Source organism: Arvicanthis niloticus, chromosome 17 (genome assembly GCF_011762505.2).
Source record: "Arvicanthis niloticus isolate mArvNil1 chromosome 17, mArvNil1.pat.X, whole genome shotgun sequence".
NCBI lineage: Eukaryota > Metazoa > Chordata > Mammalia > Rodentia > Muridae > Arvicanthis > Arvicanthis niloticus.
The window spans coordinates 19,595,949-19,612,517 of record NC_047674.1 but is presented as its reverse complement, the minus strand read 5'-3'; the positions used below and the strand labels follow the sequence as shown (position 1 = coordinate 19,612,517).

The 16,569-nt window shown below is 37.6% G+C and overlaps 1 protein-coding gene across 35 annotated transcripts in view; it reads right to left on the bottom strand.

The window, feature by feature from the left end:
- Positions 1-16,569, bottom strand: part of Trip12 (thyroid hormone receptor interactor 12) — a 108,940-nt gene that overhangs the window by 85,214 nt on the left and 7,157 nt on the right. For all 35 annotated transcript variants that reach the window (XM_034521982.2, XM_034521987.2, XM_034521976.2 and 32 more), the window contains exon 2: positions 588-734. In XM_034521982.2, the coding sequence (XP_034377873.1) occupies positions 588-685 (98 nt within the window). In that variant the 5' untranslated portion in view covers positions 686-734. The remainder of the gene's footprint in view (positions 1-587; positions 735-16,569) is intronic.

The window sequence follows — 16,569 nt, the reverse complement described above, 5'->3', positions numbered from 1 at the left end:
CATGACCAACTCAAACCCATAATTTTACTTTCAAAAGACTGTATGTTACTCTTCATACTACCTTATATAAAACAATTCCAATTAAAAAGATCAACAGCAGACCAAAACTGAGAGAGCTAACAAAGTATCTCACAACCTCATAATTCAAACACTATTCATATGGCATCCACAGGTACGACTAGCTAGTCCTCCCACCATCACCATCAAGCTGAGTGTTAAAACAATAAGTGAAATGGTCTCTCAATAAAATTACTAAGTTGAGGTGTACTTAAGGACCCACAAATGGTTGAAAGACATGTTACAACATGTGCTAAGCAAATACTAAGAAAGAACAAACAAAATATAATATACCATGCTAAGAATTAGGGCTTCGTATCAGTGACTGGGAACTGATTTTAGAGAGGTCTACCTTATTTCAGAAAAATTTAAGAATCACTTTAAATTTTAATTTTGTGCTACTTTGCTTGGAAATCAGGGAAATGACCATGTACAATGTTTCAGTACTCATAACGAGGATGTTTTTACTTGATTGTTTGTTTTGTTTTGATTCCCAACTCCTTTTAGATTACCATAAAATACATACATACCTTCCTCCTATTGAGTCGTCTTGTGGTTGGGCCCCGGCAGTGTTCCTCTGTGAACGTCGCAGTGACCCCCCTGGATTGTTATTAGGCCGGTTGGACATTGGCACCTCTCTCTTGAAGGGACATACCCTTTCTAGACACTACCATTCACTGAAAGAAAAAAGGAGGGAAAAAAATCTTAGAAACACACAAATAAAATTGAAAAGTACAGAGCAGCAAGGTGTATTGCCTTATGACACTATGTACAACTAGACTGTGGGTGTCAGAAATTTGGGGCTAGAGTGATGGTTTAGCAGTTCATCCAGAGGACCTGAGTTTTATTTCTGGTACCCATATTAGGCAGCTCACAATCACCTGTAACTCCAGCCCAGGAGATCCAATGCCCTCTTTTAGCCTCCTTAGGTACAAGCATACATAATGAATAAAACCTTCAGAGCCAGCAAAATGGCTCACCAGGCCAAAGTACTTGCTGCCAAGCCTGAGTCTGATCCCTGGGACCCACCATGATAGAAGAAGAGAACTAGTCAGTTGCCCTCTGACCTTCATTCATATGGGCAATGTCAACATGGGCACACACAAAAGTAATAAAAGCAACATGTTATACCTAATTTATGTTCTGCTACAATAGTAACAAACTAAAAGGGCAGTATCTTAATAGCAACATGAAAGCAGTTCATTACAGTAAATGAAGCAATGGTCCCAAATGTCCTTGAGTTATACCTGATCTTCTTGCTTTGAAATCAAGCTTGCAAAGTTGTAATTATGGTATAAAAAGGCTAAACTAAAAAAGTCTGCTTCTCAGAAAATATTTCCTAAAACAAGCCATTATTTGGGCTAGAAGCATGGTTTAGGGGTTAAAGCCAGTTACTGCTCTTCCTGTGGACTAGAATTCAGCTCCCAACAATTGTCAGTCAGTTCACAACTGTCCAGTGACTCCAACTCTGCTAGCCTCTGAAAGCACCTTCACTCTCATGCACATATCCATATGTAGACAGACACACACCTAATTTTTTAAGTCTATACTTTGATTAAAGAAAAAGTTTGTTTAAATAAATACTAGTCAGGTGTTGTGACACACATCTTAATTTCCAGTCCTGGAGAGGCTTAGACAACAGGATCTCTGTGAGTTTGAGGACTTACATACTGAGTTTCAAGCCAAACAAAACTATAGTGAGAACCTGTCTCAAAAAATAAATCATAAACCCAGTTTTCATTTTTGCTGTTTTTTAATCAGATAGACAGATGGACAGAAGGTAGGCAGGCAGGCAAACAGGCAGGAAGACAGAGAGAACTTGGTCTCTAACCTGAGATCCTGTTTCTATTTGTATAGTATTATGACTACAAGAATGGACCACCTCATAAAGTCCAGTATCTTTAAAGCCTCTGAACAAAGTTGCAATCAGTTCAGTACATCTATTTACAAGAGGAACAAGTGATCTCCAACTTTATAGAGGCTGATGCCATCCCACCCAACCACTGCCAGATCATAGCTCAATTAGTTAAATGGATTTGAGATTTTTTTTTTAACTGCAGCAGGAAAAAAGTGGTTGAGTTATAATTTGACTCAATTCCATACAAAAGAGTATGATGGCTCATCCCAGCACTCAAGAGGCCGAAGTAGTAATAACGAGCATTAGTTCAAAGCCAGTCTCTGAGTTAGTGAGTTTAGGCCAGCCTGGGGTACTTAGTCAAGACATTGTGTACAAAAGAGAAACTCAAAATAGCAACATGAATATATCAGTTTAAAAAAAATAAAGTATTATGCCATCACTAAAAAGAAAAGGAGACAGAGGAAGAAATTTAAAGTCAGATTTACAAACACTGGAGAAAGAATTCCAGATATTCCCAAGATTTATTACAGGAAAATAACAGTAGGAAGCTCTCATTTGTATGCACTTCTTTTTTGGGGGGGTGGGGGGGACACTTTAAAATTTAACCAAAGGATTCAGAAAATAATTATTTTTGGGGCTGGAGAAATGACTCAGTGGCTAAGAGCACTAGACTCAGGTTCAATTTCCAGCACCCAAATGGCAGTTCACATCTGTCAGTAACTACAGTTCTAGGGAATCAATGCACATGAAAAATAAATAGATTAAATTATTTTAAAAATTCTTTTCTGACTGCTTTTGAGAAAGAAAACTAGAAGTGGGAAATAGTCATTTTCCTAAGTTAACAGGGCAAGCTGTTCTATAGAAATAGTTCCAACTGCAGAGCATTCCAACACCAACAAGTAAAATGACATTTTATGTTTAGATGTTTCAGATGAAGGTAAAGAACTTGAAGTAAGAAAAAGCTGGAGCCAACCCCTTAAATCTAAGCATTTACTGTATGAAGATTCTGTTCTGTCTTAACCAATTACACCAACTATGCTATCTTTTAAGATTAAAAAAAAAAGAAAGAAAAAACACCTCGGCATTTGTGGTCACACCTTTAATCCCAGCATTACTACCCAGAGGTAGAGGCAGTGGAGGTAGAGTCAAAGGCAGGCAGATCTCTTGAGTTTGAGACAGCCTAGTCTACAGAATGAGACATCTAGGGTGGAAAGCACCATCACCTAGCTTGAGAACCTGAGTTGGTGGAGAGAACCAATACCCACAAACCTGCAAGCACATCCACATGTGCAACTAGAGAAACGCCTCTGTGGTTAAGAGAACTTACTGCTCTGGAAGAGAAGCTGGATTTGGTTCCCAGGGAATTAGCTGTATTCTGACCTCTCAGAGCACAAAATGCATATAAATAGAACAGTAAGATACATACAGAATTTTTAAAATATCTTTTTTTTTTTTAAGATTTATTTATTTCATGTATGTGAATACACTGTCCCTGTCTTCAGACTCACCAGAAGAGGGCATCAGATCCCATTACAGGTGGTTGTGAACCACCATGTGGATGCTGAGAATTGAACTCAGGACCTTTGGAAGAGCAGTCAGTGCTTTTAACTGCTGAGCCATCTCTCCACCCCAAAAATACCTTTTAAAATTTAAGAAACTATTTAACTTCTAACAGGAAAACTAGAAATTTATCTTAGTCACAGAGCACTGACAGAACGTGTACTTAGTACAGGTACTGGGTTCAATTCCCAACACCTCAAAAGAACAAACAAAAGTTTAAATACAGGCAGTTCCTTCAGGGAAAACTTCTACTCCAACATTCTGTTTTTCTTAAAAAGGTCTCACTCTACTAATATAACCCAAGCTTGCCCCATACTTTTCCATCCTCTTAATGTCTACATGATGCATGATGAGATTGTAAATAGGACTGCACCATCAGGCTTTGCTTTCTTCTAAGTTCTTAATATTACAAAAGACAGGTTATTATAGCTTGGGGGTGTGGGAATATTAAAGAATTTTTGTCCTTTGGTACACAATCAAACTATAATTTTAGGATGTGATAGCAGTTCATAGTCAAATAGTTCAAAGCATAAAAAAAAGATTACTAATATTTATATATAGAACTTCAAACCACAGAAATGATTATTTGATAGACTAGGGGACAAGTCTATAATTAGTAGCCTAAAACAGTATTCAGCAGCCCCCAAAGTCAGTTCAATTACATTAATTCATAAAACTATTACCACCTATATGAGGCAGCTTTCAAAACTGAAAGATGAATTATTTACAGTGAACATTAAAGAGAGAAAGAGAGAAAGGGAGAGAGAAAAGAGAATGAGAACAAGCTATATATAATGTGATGTAATGTCTGCAGGAGGTTTTTATTATGCAATTGACATTTAATGTGTATCTTCCTTGTCCCACATCTTGCCCTTCTATTTTCTTGTGTTTTTCTTTTTGAGATGGGTCTCTTTCAAACCACTGTTATGTGAAGCCCAACCTCCTGCCTGTAAGTGCTAGAAGACAGTCAAGTATTGGAATCACACTACTAGGCACAGTTAATGTACTAGGGATTGAAGGCCTTTGTGCACACTTAGCAAGCACTTTACCAACTGAGCCATATCCTTACCTCCATTTTGGCTTTTGGTTTTGTTTTTTTTGAGACACACTATACACAAACAGAAAATAAAGGATAGTACAAATGCAAAAGCTCCACAATAAAATAGTCACCTCCCTTGTAATATGTCTTTCTTAAGAATGTCACAGACTTGAAATAAGCCAGCCTTTAAAAGGCCAATACATAACTTTTAAGCATCCTCTCAGAGTAAAAGACTGAAAAATGCCAAGAAATAAATGCCAAGGAGTCCTTACTTAGAGCTTACTATCTTATCAGCCTGGACTCAAACTCCATTAGGATCTACAAGTCAATACACAAACTGTACAAACACCAAAACAAGGTATTTAATTTCCATCAGAATTTCTCCATTAAAATGACAGATTAAGGACAGTAAAATATTTCAACTGGCAAGGGCATCTGGCCCAGGTTCAGCTCTTAGCACCCACATGGTTGCTTATGGCCTTCTGTAACTCCAATCCCACAGGGTGTGGCACCTTCTTCTGACTTCCAAGGCACTAGGCATGTATGAAGTGCACTCACATTCAAGTAAAACAATCATACACATAAAGAATAAGTCAATCTTTTAAAAAAAAGATTGACTTATGAATTTAGCCCTTTGGGTGAGACCACTATTGAAGAGCCAAAAATGTCGCAGTTGCCAGGCAGTGGTGGCACACGCCTTTAATCCCAGCACTTGGGAGGCAGAGGCAGGCAGATTTCTGTGCTCGAGGCCAGCCTGGTCTACAGAGTGAGTTCCAGGACAGCCAGCCAGGGCTACACAGAGAAACCCTGTCTCAAAAAACCAAAATTTTATTTATATATATTTATTTATTTATATATATTATATATATAATATATATATATATTATATATATAATACACACAGAGAGAGAGAGAGAGAGAGAGAGAGAGAGAGAGAGAGAGAGAGAGAGAGAGTTAGTTTTGTAACTGTAGAATCCTAAGCCAATGTCAAAATAGCTGTAAGAAGGGGGTTTTAAAAAGTTGGGTGTGGCAGAGATATCTGAAATCTATGAGCTGGGGAAATGGACACAGGAGTCCCCAGGAGCTTGCTGACCAATCAGACTAGATGAATTGGTAAGCTGCAGATTCAATGAGAGAATCTGGTACATGAATGATTGATTTAAGAAGATTCCCAATGTCAACCTCTGGTCTCCACATACAAGCTCATATATTTGCACATGCATGACTCAAAAAAGGGGGATGGGAATAATTAATAAGATTGGGAACTATTAATAAGATTTTAGGAGGAAGCAAGGCATGGCGAAGGCAAAAGAACTATGCTGAAGGAAAAGTCAGATTGGCTACACAGTGTAGTTTGAGGCTAACACAAAGGCGGTGGTAGAGCATACCTTTAATCCCAGCACTTGGGAGGCAGAGAAGAGTGGGAGACAATTGAAAACAAGGATGGACGTCATACTATATTTTTGTTTAAGATACCTTCTAACATGGAGCTCTAACAGACAACCAGAAGATTAATGAGGAAGGATATGACAATGCAAGCCTATAATACTAGCACTCAGAAGCTGAAGTAAGAATCTCAAATCCCAGGCCAGCCTGAGCTCTATTACTTCCTGTCTTAAAAAAATTAAAATGCAAGATGACCAACTTCTCTTAAATAAACACTGGCCAACTACTTCAACAGTGCAGGAAAATTCCCTAAAAGATCACATCCTTTGTATAATCTTCAGAATACTAGTTATATTAACATTTTCTTAGGGTCTCAAAGATTAAAATAGTCAACTTTTAGTCCATGTGACCAAAAGGGAGTGGATGAGCCCTTTTAGAGCCAACACTAAAGGGTTCTTAATCTTGTTGGCTACCACATTAGCCACTTATTAGAGATGGATCCGCTTGCTGCTAGCACTGTTAGTACTAACTTAAAGAGGTACTACACAGTAAGTAGTTAGGAGATGACTACAGTCTCTAGAATTCAACTAAGCTTCAGTTTATACTGCTCTAGAATTCATTTCAGCTTTTAAGTTAAGAACTTTATAAAAATTCCTACTTTGGGGAAAATTCCTGCTTTAGGGATGAGGGTGGGGGTTGGTGGGATGGCTTAGCCATTAAGAATATTGGCTGCTCTTCCATAGGACCCATGTTCAATTCCCAGAATCCTCAAAGTGCCTGGTGCCATCTTCTGGCCTCCTTAGGTGTCTTGCATGCAAGTGATGCAAATATGGACACCTACACATATACATAAACTCAGCCTTTTAAAAATAACATTAAGAGAATGAGAACCTGTGTATGAGGTCTTAGGAAATTTTATAAAATGCAAGTGTGCGGTTTTTTTACACTGAGTAAAAATCCTGTGCCTGTAGAATATTAAGAAAGCTTTACCCAAATAATGACTGATAACTGTTTCCAAACACACACACACACACACACACACACACACACACACACACACACACACACACACAAACTGGGGAATACCTGGGAGTAAAGGAATGGTTTGATGAGGCTTATATACCTGTTTGTGCCATATCTGAGCCTCATATGCATGAATGCTCATATACAATTATGGTTTTATCTAGAAAGCCTCTATAGTAGTTTTTTGTTTAAGAGGAGGAAAACTTGCTGTTGTCAAAGTCACTCATAAACTACTTGTTTTATTAGTTTACATTAAGGGTAGTTCTTATTCTGTAGCAGTGGAATAATTTATAATGATATGTATCTGGCCTTATATCAACACATTGTACTTTTTACTGCCTTTGCTATTTAAAAAAAAAGCTGTGAAGTATACCACTGCCCTGCTAATCGTCTTGTTATAACTTGTACATCATGGCTTGATATAGTTTTATCAAGTCAAAAGTGTACAGGATATTACAGTATAGTTGATAGTCTTTGTTCTTGGAAAAAATGCTGAGCTTAAGGATGAGTAAGATTTATGTGTCTTGCTGTGGAGGCACAAAAAATAATAAATTCCAAAAAAAAAATCAATAACCTAGAAAGAAAAACATGCTTTAAAAGAAAAAAGTCTAGCCAGCCAGTGGTGGCGTACTCCTTTAATCCCAGCACTTGGGAGGCAGAGGCAGGCAGATTTCTGAGTTTGAGGGCAGCCTGGTCTACAGAGTGAGTTCCAGGACAGCCAGGACTATGCAGAGAAACCCTGTCTCGAAAAACCAAAAAAAAAAAAAAAAAAAAAAAAAAAAGGCTTTAGACAATATTCCCTATCCAAATTCCACCTCTCCTCACCCTCTAGACTCTTGCCATCTCCCTATCCCTGTTGAAACAATGACATAAATGTTTAAGTTTATACAGTCCTAGCTACTCAAAAGACAGCTCTGGCCAGCTAGGCAATAAATTCAGAGATGCATTCCTTTAGAAACAATATCTGGGAGAAGAAAAAGGTAGAGTGTGAGAAAGTTCTGCCTGATAGAAACAAAATCCCTTCACTTCTGAGGAAGCTATTTCAGCAACTTTATATGTAAATATCTGATATGCAGCCCTTGTGAAAAAGTCTAAAGAACCCCAACAGTGTCATGACCAGCAGTTTGAGAACTACTGCTCTAGTTCAAATATAGCACTTCTTACAAGAATGTATAAACAGCAAGCTAGAGCATCATTGTCTATACTTTCAACCTTGCACCAAGAAAATCAGATTAGTATATCACAACTGCTACAGACACCCCAAAGTCATTTACACTCACTGAATAGTTACTAGACCAGTGGCTATCAACCCTTTCACAGGGGTGATCTAAGACCATCAAAATTAAGTATTATAATCCATAACAGAAGCAAAACTATAGTTATGTAATAATAATAAAAATAATTTTATAGGGGGACTGTAGAGATGGCTCAAGAGTTAAGAGCACTGGCTGGTCTTCCAGAGGTCCTGAGGTCAGTTCCCAGCAACCATATGGTAGTTTACAGCTATCTGTAATGGGATTTGAATCCGGTGTACATGAAGAGAGCATTCATATATATGAAATAAATAAATCTTTAAAACAAATACGGTTGGGGGTCACCACAACATGAAGAACTGTATTAAAGAGTCTCAGCATTAAAAAGGTTGACAACCACTGTACTACACTATGCTATTTAAAATGCTAAGAAACACATTACTACAGTAAAATAAGCTGAAGTCTGAGCTAGATGTTAATACATTGGTATAGTTGATTTATCAAAAATTATGCATGTTGTTTCATGTTAAAACTAAACTCTAGCTTCAGGGGATATAACACCCTCTTTCTGGCTCCTCAGGCAACCACACATGCTTGGTATAGTCACACAGATGTAGATAAAAATGAAATAAATTTTTAAGAATCACTAGCTATGAGTGCTAGAGTGATAGCTCAGCAGCTAAGGGCACTTGCTGCTTTTGTAGAAGGCAAGGATTAAGTTCCCAGAACTCAATATGGCTGCTTCAACAATCTGTAACTCCAGTTCCAGGAATCTGACATTTCTTCGGACTTCCAAAGACACCAGGCATGGATGTGGCACACATACATACACACATGTAGCCAAACACCTATACACAAATTTTAAAAGAAAAAAACAGTTTTAAAACTAGTCATGGGCCACACTATCCATGGTACACTGTTCATCCTAGTACTCAGAAAGCAGAAACAGGCAGATCTCTCAGTTCCAGGCTAGCCAAAAACAAAAATCCAAAAAGATGGTTCGGCAGGTACAAAGATGCCTGCTGTCAAGCCAGATCACCTGAGCTGGAAGCCCAAAACCCACAGTGGACTCAACTCCCACAATTTGTCCCCTGAAATGTACAAGCCGAATCACACAAAATTAAAAAAAAAATTTAACTCAAAAGAATCTTGAGAATTCTATTTTTCCTAATTTACATGTTAAGTTAAATTGAACAAGGTTAGCTGGGAAGCTATTATCCAAATTCATCTTGCTAAGAATTTCATCAAGACTCTTCAATGATACATCCTTACTACCCGAAGACAAACACTCAACTGACAATGAGTATAAAAGAAATCGATCTTCTCAAACTATTTTCAATGTTAAGAAGTCTTTTCTATAAGTAAGAATGGTTACTAGCTGGCAATAACAACTAATTACTCAAGCACTTATCCTGTTACAGGCATTATTATAACACCATTGATTAATACTCATAACAGTCATAGATTATATAGGTACTATTCTTTCATTTTTCAAAAGGAAAAATTGAAGCCAAAGGTTGATTCACCCAAAGTTATGTGGCTAGTAGTTTAGAAGCCAAGATTTAAACTGATTCCCAGCTTTGGCTCTTAACCACTACTCAAACTGCTTTATCACTGGGACATTACCACATTAGCTTCCTAAGACTGCAGTCCATGTACTCCACTACCATGCTCAAAGCAAGAAAGGGCTTAAAAGAATATAGTTGCTGTCACTGATATTATTACTTAAAGCCTCTCCTATTCGTGTTTTACTGAAAATATATATACAATATAGTTTTTAAAGTCTTTTAAGGCTCTGTGTAAGTAAGAGATTCCCAGCACTGTCACACACACACACACAAAAGCAAAGCTAAGCTTCTCCGCTGATTCAAAATATTCCACTGGTGGACTAGCATATTTTCATTAATTCTTTTAGCTTCTAATTTCTGTGAAATGTTTAGGGATGAAGAAGGAAGGAGCACGACCTGAAGTGCAGGCAGCTGAAGGGTAATATTAGCTGCTAGAAGAGGCAAGAGCAGATTATCTTACAGTGCACAGCCAAAGCTGAAATTCCCCAAGCCTTACCTCATAGCAGCAACTGGAAGGCAGAATTCTGCAAAGCAGGAACAGCAAAAAAGAGTTGTATTCTCCACATATCTAATTTTCTAGGAAGTATTTTTGAAACCAACAGCAACTGACAAACAATTAGCAAGCTGATCTGTTCCAAGTCAAAGCTACTTAATCTTCTCAAAATTCAACTGAATTGTTGCCCTCTACTAAAGAAAAGTCACAAATGCATATGGATGTGGTACAGAGGATGAATCACAGAGAAATTCTGTGCTTCCCCATTGTAGGTAAAAAAAAATGCAAATAAATACTTCACAAAGGAAAAAACCTGAAAGTACATTTTCATTTTACAGACTCTCCTGAATCTTTTATTAGTAAAATATGCACTTTACAAATTTTTATTCCAAAGGTCACATAACCTATGAATATTGGACTATGCAGCCTTCCTAACTCCACAAAAAGATAGCGTTAGGATGTGATACTGAAGCCAGCCAGTGGTGGTACACGTCTTTAGTCCCAGCACTCTGGAGACAGGAAAATCTCTGAGTTCCAAAACAACCAGAACTACACGGAGAAACCTTCTGAGGGGAGAAAATAAGCAAAAGGTATGATGCTGAATTATGAAATTACACTGATAGCATTTTTGCTATTTGAAGCCAAATCATGCCCAGTGTGTTAACCTATACCTTGAACCCAGAAGAGAGAGGCAGGCAAACAGATTTCTAGGACTTTGGAGGCAGCTTGATCTACATACACAATTGAGTTGCAGTCCAGCCAAAACTATATAGTGAGACAGTCTCAGAAACAAAACAACAAAACAGGAAAACAAAAAAACAAACTACAAACTCAACGAACCTGCAGTCAACAGAGCCTACAATACAGTGGAGACCATGAGACATAATCATAGCACTCAAGCTTAAAGAGAAGTACGGGAGGTTCAAGGTCAGCCTACTACTATAAGTTTAAAACCTTGTCATCAAAATCAAAAATATGCTAGAACTCAGGAAGCTAAGATAAGAAGATCAACTTTTGAGGACAGCAGGTCTGACTACTTGAAGACTTTCTCTCAGAAACTCCTGGAACCAACTCTTTTGCAGATGAAGCAAGCCTCAAATTCTGAGTGATCCTTCAATATGGCCTGGTTACCACCAAAAGCTTTTGTTTCTGCTTTGTTAGGCACATTTTAAGACATTTCTCAGTTTTATAGTCCTGTTGTAGGATTTTTTCATTGTTCCAAGACAGCCTACACAATAAAGCCAAGAAGAGCTAGGGCCTAAGTTTTGTATTTAATAGAATTGTCGGAAGCACTTTTATTATACAAATATCTCCCGAGCAACAAATGAGTGCATCTGCAAGCACAGTGGTAGTATGCTTACTACCTATCACCATACCTGGGGCCACAGAAGAAAACAACAATGAAATCAAGGAAGAACTCTTATTCAAAGTGCACCTTATTTAGTAGAGTTCAAACCTATGAAAATAGACCAGAATATCTAATACAGTACAAAATCATAGTGGAATAAGAATCAGACCTATGTTGAAGTTACTTAAGATTTCCCTGTAACTCCAACACCAGGGGATCTTACAATATTGTAGCCTTTATAAGCATAAGCGTGTGCATGCATGCGTATCTGTGTGTGTTGTGTACACAGAGATGCATACCTTTTTTTAAAAAGATATCCTTAACACATAAACTATGTGAAATTATCATTAGCCTCTGAATAAGAAACATAAATATTAATATGTAAATCAACGGGGGGGGGGGTTGTCTAGAGAAATGGCTCATTGGTGAAAAGAACTGGCTGCTCTTCCAGACAACCAGTTCCATCCCAAGCAAGCATGGTGGCTCATCTGTAATGAGCTACAGGGGATCTGACACCCACTTCTAACTTCTGTAGGCACCAGGAATGCACATGGTGAGCATCATACATACATGAAGGCAAAACACTCATACACATAAATAACTCAATTTTAAATGAACTGGAAAGTAAAATAAAGCCGCTATTAAGACTTTATTGTTTTTATGAAATTGCTTCATTTACTTAAAGAAACTGAATTTTCTATCTAAATTTTATCAACGATAAACACAATGAAGGTGTATCTGGGACAGGTGGTGCCTATCTTTAGCCCCAGCTATTCTGGAGCCTGAAGTAGGAGGATTCTTTCAAATTACAAATGAGACCAGACAGGGTGATAGTAAGAACCATCTCAAAGGGGGAAAAAATAGACCTGAAAACTGAACATTTCTTGTTCACTTTCTGTGTACCAGCTTTAAATGTTTCATAAATAAGAAAGATATGATTAACTATTTAACTCCCATCAGTCTGTTATTTAGTCATAGATGTCCTCCTTTAGTGTAAGCTTTCTTAGCACATTCAATTACCATTTATTCAGTTTTTTGTTTTGTTTTAGTTCTGAGGACTGCTTAAATGCTTAATGCTTGATTTTTGTTGCTCATTCAATACTTTTTAAGTACTATAGAAAAAACTCTTTAAAAAAATACTCAAGGGACTAGTAAAGGCAGATCACGTAAGACATGTCTGGCATATGCAAAGCTCTGGGTTCCATTCTCTCAAAAAAAAAAAAGTTGTATCTTTCTCGAGCTAGACATATATTTCAATAGTTAAGAGCACTTACTGCTTTTCAGTTATACCCATGGCTCACAACTGCCTGTACTGTAGCTCCACCTCTAGGGCATCCAATACCCTCTCTGGCTTCCATGGTAACCCACAAACATGTGGCACACAGATATATCCAATACATACAAAATAAAAATCTTTAAAAAATTATACCTTAGAATACAAATTAATTCTACCCAAGTTTAATATTAAAGTTTTAAAGTATTTGCCTAGCATTCTAGTTGATGCCACAGGTCTTTTATTCTAATGATTATTATTGCTTTAATTACAGACATATGTGTATCTGTCTCGGCATGTACACTTGAGTGCAGATGACCCAGAGAGGCTGTTAATATGGCCTCAGCCAGCTTGTTCTACAGAGTCCAGGACAGCCAGAACTACACAGAAACCTTGCCTTGAGGAGGGAAATAAAGGCCTCGGAAAGCCTGGGAGCTGGAGTTATAGGCATGGCCCTAGGTGCTAGTACCTAAATCAGATCCAAGAAGAACAAGAGCTCTTAATTTTTGTTTGTTTGTTTTTTGTTTTCTTTGTTTTTCCAGACAGGGTTTCTCTGTGTCGTCCTAGGAACTCACTCTGTAGACCAGGCTAGCCTCGAACTCAGAAATCCACCTGCGTCTGCCTCCCAAGTGCTGGGATTAAAGGCATGCACCACCACTACCCAGCAAGAGCTCTTCTTAATCTTAACCATCTCTCTAGCCACTCACATATACTTTTTTGTTTTAAACTTTTAAAGTTTTTTAGGTTGGGCATAGAAATAGAACCAAGGACCTACTTAGTTACACCTCCAGCTCTCCCCTTCATTTTTATGTGCATTGGTGTTCTGCCTACTTGTCTGTATGAGGGTGCAAATCCTCTGGAACCGGAGTTACAGACAGTTGTGAGCTGCAATGTGGGCGCTAGGAATTGATCTTGGATCATCTAAGAGCAGCCAGTGCTCTTAACAGCTAAACAGTCTCTCTTCAGCCCCCACCCCTTCATCTTAATAATAAAAGTGAATATATTTACAACAGAATTTTATCTTATTTATTTTAAGTTGTTTACAGCAGAGTCTGGGCTGGGTATAGTTCAGTGATTAAAAGCACTGCTCCCTTTTCAGAGTATCAAGATAGCAGCCTCATGGCAGCTTACAACTGGCTATATATACAGTTTCAGGGACACTAGACATATCCCTATAAATATTTAAGTTTTTTTTTTTTTTTTTAAAGACAGGGTCTTTCTCTGTATCACAAGCTGCCCTCAAACTGATTATATAGCCCAGACTAACACTGAACTTAACAATTCTCCTGCAAATGCTGAAATTCTGACATAAACCACTTGTTAAATACTTATGTCAGGATTTCTAAACGAAGAAAACATGCCTTTAGAATACCTACAGAATGATACTCTATGATAAAATCTGTATTCCTATATAATTCTGTTGTTTTTCATTTGGGGAAGGGTTTGGGATTCTGGCAATTAAACCTAGACCTTCACATGTACTAAGTACAAATTTCTACCAGACATGACCAAGTAACTCCTGTGGCAACTATATGAACCATAGCAAAACTCCTAGAACACACTGTTTTAGTTGCCTCTTATATTCTTCCTAACAGTGTTGACAAACAGAAAACAATGAATAAATATGTATTGATAAACTCCCTGTGTAGTTGAGAATAACTTTGAACTACAGATCTTCTGGTCAATATTGCCACAAATGTTGGCATTACAGGTTTATGCCACCAAGTCTGGCTCTTCTGGTTCATTCTTGATTTTTAATTAAAGATTTATTTTTCAAATATACAGGACAGGCAGTGGTGGCACATGCCTTTAATCCCAGCACTTGGGAGGCAGAGGCAGGTGGATTTCTGAGTTCGAGGCCAGCCTGGTCTACAGAGTGAGTTCCAGGACAGCCAGGACGACACAGAGAAACCCTGTCTCAAAACAAAAAACAAAAAACAAAAAAAAAAAAAAAAAAAAAAAAAGGTTAACTGTTATCTGGTTTTAAAAAACTAAATTTATTACTAAAAAAAAACTAAATACTAACACTAAATTTGAATAGCTTTTAACAAAGCTATCTAGCTGTCATATGCCTTAACAATTCCTTAAAGTGGGTTTGAGATGTAATTCAGTTGGAAAGCATGCCCAGGCCCTGAGAATTCAATTCTCAGCATAAAATAAAACATGGTGATTCATTCTTATAATCCTAACACTAGGAAAGTTAGAGGTAGGAGGATCAGAGGCAAGATCAGGTCTTCCCTATTATACTAAAGAAACAAACAAATCTGTTTGGATTTGGAGCTAGAGAGATGGCTCAGTAGTCAAGAACACTTGCTCTTGCAGAGGACCTTGGTTCAGCTCCCAATACCCACATAATGGCTCACAACCCTCCAAAACTTCAGTTCCAGGGCCTCTAAAACCTAACTTCATGACCACCAGGCATACACATGGTACACATATATACATAAAAACAAAACATTCATACACCAAAAATTTTAAACATTTAATTTTGTTGAGTATGGTGATATATGTCTGTAATCCAATCCCCAGGACCTGGAGACAAAAGTTCAAAGTCATCCTTGCTCCATAATGAAGTTGCCTGAGCTACAAAAGACCCCTTTTTTAGCACCACCAAAAAAAAAAGAGGAAATCTAAGTAGCTGATTTTAATAAACATAACTGAAAAATACATATCCTACACTAGCTAACAACTCCTTAAAAAGCCAGAAATGGTGGTACAGATTTTAATCCCAGCATTGGAAGGCAGAAGTTAGTTTTTGAGTTTGGGGTCAAAACTCTGAGACCCTGTCTCAAAAAGAAAAAGAAAGTATGTAGGATTTGAAAAAAAATATGAAAAATTATGAAGACTGAATTCTCAGGGTTTTGTGTCATAAGAACTGTCATACCAAAGAAAACTGTAGCTGATGCTATGTTATACTGGTGGAATACTTGTGCCCAATGCTGTAAGTTCAACAAATTGTCTACTCAAGTCAAAGATCTAAAAAATAAAAATAAAGAAGTCAAAGACTGAGTATGCAGAGATAACTCCTCAGCAGTTAAGAGTACTTGACTCTTTCACAGGACAGGGATTAGAATCCCAGCCTCTACATCTCTACTCACAACTATATGTCGTCGAATTCTAGGAGATCCCAGAACCCCCACAGGCAACAGATTCCCATATGGTCCATAGTCATGCAAACAACCTAACCATATACATAAAATAAAACTTAAATAAAATGTCAAAGGTTGGAGTAGGTAACTCAGAGGTAGACCCTTTGCCTAGCAATATGAGGCCCTAAATTCAGGAGAGGTCATATATTTAGTAGTAAATGCTGTAACATTCCTATAATCCAAATATTCAGAAAGACCAAGCAGGAGGATCAGTTTGTGTGCCATCTTGGGTTACATTATATAACAAGACAGGGTTATTAAAGAGAAAAAAAATATAGTAAGGTAATATGATATAGTAAAATATATATATATTATGGTAAGGAGGAAGAAGATTCCAGGGAAAGAAAAAACTCACCCACTGGTATCAATGCAACAAAGACCCAGTTTAGAAGTTAAAGCCAAGTGGTGGTGGCACACACCTTTAATCCTGGTGCTGGAGGTTGTGGGGTAGGAGCTAATAGGCAGACTACCTCTGAAGAACTAATTACATAAAAAATGGAATGTATACTACAGACTTTGTTCCAGAAGCTGTTAGAAGAAACTGTACATACACATCTAAAAA